General features: G+C 40.7%; 1 protein-coding gene across 3 annotated transcripts in view; it reads right to left on the bottom strand.

Annotated features, from left to right (window-relative positions):
• Positions 1–736: 736 nt before the first annotated feature.
• Positions 737–9,166, bottom strand: part of LOC107655713 (protein disulfide-isomerase TMX3-like) — a 17,375-nt gene continuing 8,945 nt past the window's right edge. For all 3 annotated transcript variants that reach the window (XM_016443289.1, XM_016443288.1, XM_016443290.1), the window contains 9 exons: positions 7,899–7,976; positions 7,726–7,792; positions 6,751–6,849; positions 6,453–6,510; positions 6,317–6,370; positions 4,954–5,010; positions 4,667–4,796; positions 2,984–3,052; positions 737–2,362 (listed from right to left, as the gene is read on the bottom strand). In XM_016443289.1, coding sequence (XP_016298775.1) covers positions 2,099–2,362; positions 2,984–3,052; positions 4,667–4,796; positions 4,954–5,010; positions 6,317–6,370; positions 6,453–6,510; positions 6,751–6,849; positions 7,726–7,792; positions 7,899–7,976 — 876 coding nt within the window. In that variant the 3' untranslated portion in view covers positions 737–2,098. The remainder of the gene's footprint in view (positions 2,363–2,983; positions 3,053–4,666; positions 4,797–4,953; positions 5,011–6,316; positions 6,371–6,452; positions 6,511–6,750; positions 6,850–7,725; positions 7,793–7,898; positions 7,977–9,166) is intronic.

The raw sequence follows: 9,166 nt of genomic DNA on the forward strand, positions 1-9,166 counted from the left end.
TCACAGTTTTGTAGTGCAAATTTCTTTTGTTAGATGTAATATGAGCTATCCCAAGAATTTTGATAGGATTTACAATATTTAATAATATACAAAATACTAAAAAATTATATAAAAAAACAATTTTATTTTTTAAATTGATATTAATTTTGATCAATCTAGTAAACCGTAACATTTTTTTTGACTTTAGGTTATGATGAGATATTTAGGTCATGTTTGTTTTGTAACAAATACTTAGACACAGAGAATGGACGTTTGATGTCAAGAATACTTTTTATTTTAAAATTCAAATTGAACATGGAAAAACTGCAACATACTAATAAAAAAAAAAACATTTCAACAACCAAAAATAAAACTAAAATTAAAATTTAGAAATGTAATTGTAATATTAAAAAAAAAAAAAAAAAAAGCTAATTAATAAAGAAATGCCTTCCCAGATATGAACACTTAACACTCAAAATGAAAAGAGAACATATGAACTCTTCCTCAAGCAGAGGAACACTTTAAATAAACAGAAGTACATTTACACCAAACTGCAACATGATGAGAGGAAACAGTGATCAGCGCTGTGACCCCGTGACCCCTGACCTCCAGAGACTGAATCACACTGACAGAGCACGCTGAACTCACTCATTTACAGTTACTTCAGTTATGGACGGGCATGAAGACTCTGAAGTGACAACGATTGGTCATAATTACACATGATGAGGCTTTTTAATGAATTACAGCTTCAAAAAAATGTGTCAAACATGGACTTCTTTATTGATTGTAATCATTACGGCATCGTTTTTGGCAGAACTTTGCTGTTCATGATAGGCCCTTCATAAATATGTGGACGTGACAAACAATCTTACCCCACTAACACCTAAACAATGTAGTAATCACATACAAAAACTGAACGAAATCTAGTCAAAGTCTACTTTAGCATGATATTGATGTGAGGGAAGAATGCAGAACGAGAGAGAGAGAGAGACAAAGAAACATTTAATGAACAAAGCAGAAACAGTAAGACAAGTTGTGTGTTAAAATAAGAGAATCATTACAGTAACAACAGGCATCAGGAGGGGAATGTGAAGGCAAGGTTAGCAACTTTTCTCCATTACAATCCAGCGCGAGCTCTTAAATACTCGTGGATGTTCTGACGTAACAACAGCTTTGGCTCAAACTGGAAACGCCGTCTAGTAACAGTGTGTCTGAGATCTACTGATCTGAAGCTCAATAAAACCGTTCATCACGAGCAAACGTCTCCTGTCACAGACTTTTACAACCGTTTACAGTGATTCGCTGTGGTTTTGAGAATCTAAATAAAAGTCCTGCGTCTTCACTTTCCTTTTTCATGAATGCAATAACAGTTTCTGAGGACATTTTGGTAACTGATGCTGAGAAGAGCTGACACATAAAGCCTTTATATCTGTAAAACACATACCCTACAGAAGGAACGCCCGTGTTTCTCCAGGATCAACACTATCTAGTTCAAAATAAAAAAAATCAACGGAACCTAAAGCTGCTGTGTGTGTGAATGTGTTCAGTGCATTTGATAAAGCCCAAGCCTTCATTCATCATTTCACACTCTTACCAAATCCATACTAGAATAACTTCACTAGACTTCTACATTCGGTCAGGTCACGTCTGTGCAGCAAGCAGGAGAAAAGCTTCTGTGTGCGGTCATTATGTTTTGATAATGTAATGAATCTCATGTAAGACAATCTCTGGAGATCAAGTCTCTGATGCAACAATAACTGCACTTTCTCATACAAAAATGTTTTAAAAAGTAGGACGTTTGTCCATTGAGAGATCGATCTTTTAGCATCGAGTTAACTGCAGTTGACACGTGATTTAAAGTGACCATCCAGAATGGCATAAGGACACATTATAACAGAAATGATTATTAATAAGCTGTCGCTCACTTTAAAACAGTCTATGTGCTTTTGTAACTCAATACAGTCACATGCGGAGCTCCATGACTGGTCTTGAAGATTTCAGAAACAAGACTTTTGGTGGAGCAATTCTGAAAATAATGAATTAGAAAACGAATAATCCAATGAAAACCAGTGAGGAGACTCTAGGCCATGGTTTCCTCTTCGGAGGCCTTCGTTTCTCGTTAATCCACCTTTTTTTCAGTCGGACTCTTTTGCTCGATCTTCTCTGCGTCTTCCTCCTCCTCTCCCTCTGCTCCGGCCGTCAGCCGCTGCTGCTCTTCCTCCTCGCCCTCCTCCTCTTCCTCGTCCGTGAAGCCATCTCTCTTCATCAGCTCAGTGTCGTCGTCAGACTCGGCCATGCAGATGCCGTAGCACATGAGGCTGATGACGCCTAGCGGCAGACCGAAGAGAAAGCAGCCGAGCAGCGGAGAGCTGCGGAACACTGACTGCAGACCAGAGACAGACCATCAGAGTAACGACACGCTAACCAGCTTCATCAGTCACACCATTCAATGACAACAGACATTCTTTCACAATCTTGTATTTTTTCTTGCCATATTGTTGATAATGAACAGATTGAGGAATACTAAGAAGGTGGAGATCTCACGTAAAGATGAATGAAGGGTTAATGTCCTGGGACACCTGAGCTGGGTGTTTAAGGGTTAACGGGAAGGAATAAACAGGTGTTGTTATATGTTTAGGGTGCATGAACTGGCACGACACTCTTTTGCTGTGGATCCACGTTCATCTCATTCACTGCCATCAGTCAGTGCTTTTCTTCACTGTGAAAGCAGTTTTCCAAATTCATGAGCACATAAGAGTCGCTCCAGAGTATAATGCATTTGCTATGGCTGTTATCTCTACATGAAACACTTTTAAGCAGCAGCTCATATTCTTCACATCTCTGAAGTGCCATTGTGTCAAGGTTTGGTGGGAAATAATGAAAGAACACTGAATGAACATCCACACCTTCAGCTGTCATTGTGTGTAAAGACCGACTGCTGTTTACTAAACATTACATATTCAATAATGATTGACTTGGGTTAGTTTTTCTGAACTCAGCTCACCATTACAGTGGATCTGGCATCATACGCCACACGCTTGATCCTCTGGAGAATCCCGTCTCCTCCATACGCCTGTCGGGAAACACAGGGATGCTGCTGTGAGGAGAGCCGGATCAACACAAAGTGCACCTGAATCTCTGAGAGGACAGCAGCTCATGCAGAGTAGGTTTGTGCTGTCGCATCGCATGACCAAACGCCTTTACAAGCCCAGCTCCCGTGTGTGGCACTCACCGTCCAATCAGAAACATTCACAGAAGGTGCTTCATCTCATTCAGTTGTGAAAACAAGGTTATGTGTGTGTTTTCTATCTAAAGAGACGTGATCAGGAGTGTTTCAGCAGTGTGTGTGTGTGTGTGTGTGTGTGTGTGTAACTGGAGTGTTTCAGCAGTGTGTGTGTGTAACTAGAGTGTTTCAGCAGTGTGTGTGTGTGTGTGACTGGAGTGTTTCAGCAGTGTGTGTGTGTAACTAGAGTGTTTCAGCAGTGTGTGTGTGTGTGTGACTGGAGTGTTTCAGCAGTGTGTGTGTGTAACTAGAGTGTTTCAGCAGTGTGTGTGTGTGTGTGACTGGAGTGTTTCAGCAGTGTGTGTGTGTAACTAGAGTGTTTCAGCAGTGTGTGTGTGTGTGTGACTGGAGTGTTTCAGCAGTGTGTGTGTGTAACTAGAGTGTTTCAGCAGTGTGTGTGTGTGTGTGACTGGAGTGTTTCAGCAGTGTGTGTGTGTAACTAGAGTGTTTCAGCAGTGTGTGTGTGTGTGTGACTGGAGTGTTTCAGCAGTGTGTGTGTGTAACTAGAGTGTTTCAGCAGTGTGTGTGTGTGTGTGACTGGAGTGTTTCAGCAGTGTGTGTGTGTAACTAGAGTGTTTCAGCAGTGTGTGTGTGTGTGTGACTGGAGTGTTTCAGCAGTGTGTGTGTGTAACTAGAGTGTTTCAGCAGTGTGTGTGTGTGTGTGACTGGAGTGTTTCAGCAGTGTGTGTGTGTAACTAGAGTGTTTCAGCAGTGTGTGTGTGTGTGTGACTGGAGTGTTTCAGCAGTGTGTGTGTGTAACTAGAGTGTTTCAGCAGTGTGTGTGTGTGTGTGACTGGAGTGTTTCAGCAGTGTGTGTGTGTAACTAGAGTGTTTCAGCAGTGTGTGTGTGTGTGTGACTGGAGTGTTTCAGCAGTGTGTGTGTGTAACTAGAGTGTTTCAGCAGTGTGTGTGTGTGTGTGACTGGAGTGTTTCAGCAGTGTGTGTGTGTAACTAGAGTGTTTCAGCAGTGTGTGTGTGTGTGTGACTGGAGTGTTTCAGCAGTGTGTGTGTGTAACTAGAGTGTTTCAGCAGTGTGTGTGTGTGTGTGACTGGAGTGTTTCAGCAGTGTGTGTGTGTAACTAGAGTGTTTCAGCAGTGTGTGTGTGTGTGTGACTGGAGTGTTTCAGCAGTGTGTGTGTGTAACTAGAGTGTTTCAGCAGTGTGTGTGTGTGTGTGACTGGAGTGTTTCAGCAGTGTGTGTGTGTAACTAGAGTGTTTCAGCAGTGTGTGTGTGTGTGTGACTGGAGTGTTTCAGCAGTGTGTGTGTGTAACTAGAGTGTTTCAGCAGTGTGTGTGTGTGTGTGACTGGAGTGTTTCAGCAGTGTGTGTGTGTAGCTGGAGTGTTTCAGCAGTGTGTGTGTGTGTGTGTGTAACTGGAGGTGAATGCGGAGGATCTGAGAGTACCGGAGCGCTGCCGTCCAGAACGCTGCTGAAGAACTGGAGCAGCTGCTGAAGATCCTCCACAGGCTCCGCCGGCACGAAGTACTGCTCGTTTGAGGTGTTGAGGATGATGATGCTGGGCACAGACACCTCGCTGCAGGAGGAAGAGCACCCCGTCAGTCTCAAACAACAGTGTTTATGTCACATGACATAGTTATTTCTTCAAATATGTCACCTATTACATAACCATCTTCCCCTGACCTCTGTGCAACCATCAGTAAAACCTTGTCTGAAGATCCAGACGTACTCACCCCATTATGAGGCTGTTGATGTAGTCGTTTCCATCCATGTGGCCGAACTGGAAATCTCTGGAGGACAGAGAGGAGCACAGCATGAGACGCAGGTCTGTAAAGCTCTTCTGATCATTACAGAAACAGCATGAATGAACGGAGCGCTTGATGTTGTTCCCTCTCTCAGCCCTGCTCTCATGTCTACTCTACACTATCCTATACATAAAAGCCAAAACAGAGCAGCTTACAGACTCTTAACTAGTGATTGTCTATTTGGGCCGGAAAAACATGAGAAGCTTCCGGTTATTTGTCCATCCAGACTGAAAAAACAAAACAAGAACACAGTATTGGCGATGGGCACTAACGGCTCGTGTGGACGATTACGTGACACAACTGAAATATATCTTTGCAAATATGATGTGACTTTTATAGCAAATATCCATCTTGAAGTCAAAAACCCTCTGTAAAAATGTTTACTGTCATAATACGTGTGATAATATGATGTGGTGTATATATGAAGATTTCAGTGTAGATGAATCCCATGAGAGTATGAAGCTGTCTGCATGATTACTTACGTTAATGTTTGTTTTACTATTCATACCACAACACTGTGTGCGTCTTCATAGAATTATTATACTAGGTTTTCTTAAGAGACAAATAAAATTGTCTCTTCATTTTATATGGACAGCAATATATGTAATTATGTCTGGCAACTTGACAAATATGTTTTCAGTGTTACTGGGATATATAAAAGTTAGATTAACATTAATAGTCTATAATCATTTCACATATGTCTTTGTAAACTAATTATATAAAACTGTCAGAGTAACACAGATAACTGCATTCATTTGTTATAGAAGTAATTCAACATTTTAAACCGATTAAATGAAAACGATTAGATAAATCTTAATACATTTCTTATCCCAAGGACAACATTAGTATCACAGGCTTTATCTTTCAGCTGAAATGACTGATTGTTTGATATTTACTGTTCGAAATTCTTCATAGGATCATGTACAGTAGATTTCTATTGTTGGTACTCACATTACTGTGCATGATTAAAATATTACAGTGAAAGTTTGTACAGTATTTGTGATGCGTTCCACATGTTAAAACATATTACAGCACTGCTCCACATCGCATGCGAGCACACGGGGAAAACATGAGGAATGCATGTGGTTTTTCTGTCAGGGAATCATTTCCTCGGGTAAAAGTCAATAACACGTCATCTCAGGAAACAGTAAACTGCTGTAAACCGCACTGTTTGTTGACAGTAGAGGCTCTGAATAAACATGTTCAAGCTGACGAACACCAGCGATCATATCCTGAATACAGTACAGAGAGCCGAGGCTGTCGCGTGGATCTGAATCACAGCGACTCTCACCTGTTGAACTGATCTCGGTGTTCAGCAGCTACTCTCTGGATCAGACCTTTCAACCTGAACGAACACGGATGGGTTAAGCACAGAAGAAAACACTGGCATCCAGCATCACGAGACCACAGAAACCGCATCTCTGTACCTGCTGCTTCGCTCTGTCGGATCTTTCTCATCAGTAACTGCAATCGCCACCAGTTTACCTGAGACACAAAGAAAGGAAAACCGTTTCTTGACCAAGACAGAGACAGAAAAAAGGCTCTTGCTGATCAGCTTTCAATAATTCACATTCATCAGAAATCCAGTCTGAGCTGAGAGCTTGTGTAATGGTCAATGTATCAGTTCCGAAGTATGTTCACAAGTAAGGTTGCTCTGGGACTGAGCAGATGCTATAGTTTGAAACGATGCTCCACACTTCATCTATTATGGCAGAGCTGTATTACCGGTCTCTCCCAGCTCATACAGCGTGAATCCATCGATCGGCAGGTAGCTCTGGAACCGCTCTCGGTTCACCCAGGACGACAAGCTGCTGTCTTCATACTCTGAAACACAACACGAACCACCTTACTAACACATCTGTGACTGCGGAGGGAGGGGAAATGATGATAGCATTTACATGTTTGGGTAGAGTATCAGTTTAAGAGCTCAGTTTACACATTTTCTATTCATTTTTCAAACTGAACAGAGTAAAAAGTCTTTGCGTTGATTTGTAGCAGGACTGGATTCAAACCTCTTTTATTTGTAACAGTGTCTCTGTCTACATTACATTCACACTGCTGTTTTCAGAAGCCAGACAATAATAATAATAACAACAACAACAACAACCGTCATCATTATCATAAAAATAATAATCTAATATGTAAATGAAAAAATACTTAATATACTATACATTTTACTTTACACTAAAGTAGGACAGTTAATGTGAATGTAAGAAAACAGGTTTACAGATGCGTCTCATTACTCAAATCTGGAGAAATACTGTAATCATCTGTCCACAAATATGCTATTAATGCAAATGCAAATGTGAAAGTAATGCGTGACGGGTGGCTGCTGTTAAACTCTCAGCACATGCGGAGACAGAGATTCACGGCGTTCACTGTGAACTGAAAACACCAGATGATCCTGTGAGCAAAGTGTGCGCTTCGCTCGGAAACACACAGCCTGAATACTTCTTTAAATTGCAGCCATTTGGGATTTAATAAAAACACTAAGCAATTTTGTGCTTTTGATTTCAGTTTGTTTGACAGATGCTTCAGAAAAGTAGTAGCGCAAAACACAACCTCAAACACATTTCATGTTTTCTGAAAAGTGTCTTGGGTTCATTATGAAACTGTGGTGGCTGCCAGACTCAGATAATTCAATGCTCAAGCATTGTACAAACACATATTAGATGCTGATTTACCGTTTTCTTCACGTACCATCATATGTGAAATAGGTTCCATCTTTGAAGACGACCACTGAAGGCAATTCATGCAAAGTCACAGACTGCAGCAGAACAACACAGTTTAGTGAGATTTCATGCGATTGTTTAAAACAGCAGACTGGATAAATGAAAGCACAAGCAGCAGAATCTGAAGATGATTGACCTCACCTCTGGTAAGACGTCTTCAGACGCAGAGAAGAAATAGGTGTACACAATGAGCTCAGACGCCACCTCTGTGTACTTCTCCTGAAATCACACAACAGCAACATTTCTGTATTTCCACTGGGGCTTCACGAGGAACTGCAGGGTTTGGGGAGTTCATGGAAAGCTAATAATTAATCATACAGATGTAAATAGAATTTGTGATATGGCTTGGTGTGTCACAAAAGGGTGTGTTTGAGTCTGATGAGCTGCATGTTTGACTGTGTTCACTTCAATGCTGCTACACATCATCCATCTGCAGGAGTTTGAGTCGCTCATAACGGCCACACCGAGTCCAAATACTGTGCACACTTGTGTTAATAAATGTGCAAAGTTAGCACAACTCACATTTGCTTTGCCACCATGAAGTAAAAAATAAATCAAATTAGCATAAGGCTGCAAGATAAAATGTGAGATAAGTGAAGTGCTCTGGACACTGAATTAACTCTATAATGGTTGTCAATGAAAGATAATTAATTTTCTATAAAAAATACTAACACTAATACTGATAATTAAGCATTTTTCTTAATCGAACATGATTTCTGTAATATCAGAATGATAAATAGCGCCATCTGCTGGGTGTGTAACTGCAGCGGTGTTGTTGCATATCAGCAGTGGTGGACAGTAACGGAGTAGCTTTACTTCGTTACTGTACTTAAGTACATTTTTCAAGTATCTGTACTTTACTGGAGTAGTTTTATTTTGAGTAACTTTTACTTTTACTTCACTACATTCCAAAGCATAAGATCGTACTTTTTACTTCACTACATTTCATAAAACATATCGTTACTTCTTATAATATATCACGTGCTCCTTTTACTCAAGTACTTGATTTGTGTACTTCGTCCACCACTGCATATCAGTTACTGGACACATATTTTGGGTTTTAATTTATAACAGTGTGACGGAAGCATTGAGAAACTATAAATATGTGTGCTCCAAAATGAATACAGCATGAAGGAACATAGTTCAAAGAATATTAAAGGAGACGCACATGGCGGAGTCTGTAAAGGTGCACTGAGAGATTTCTGAAAAACGCTTTTGACCACAGTGTCGGACCGAGTCCCAAAACACACTCGCAGCCAATCAGCAGTGAGGGGCGTGTCTAGTGATGATGGGGAGAAGAGCGCGCTCAGTGAGTGCACTGGACGGATATTAGCAGATCAACTCTAGAGAGCGAGAGATGGCAGATTAAAAAAAAAAACAAAAAAAAAAAACAAAAAAAAAAAAAAAAA

The sequence above is a fragment of the Sinocyclocheilus anshuiensis genome, unplaced genomic scaffold (assembly GCF_001515605.1).
Source record: "Sinocyclocheilus anshuiensis isolate Anshui unplaced genomic scaffold, SAMN03320099.WGS_v1.1 scaffold631, whole genome shotgun sequence".
NCBI lineage: Eukaryota > Metazoa > Chordata > Actinopteri > Cypriniformes > Cyprinidae > Sinocyclocheilus > Sinocyclocheilus anshuiensis.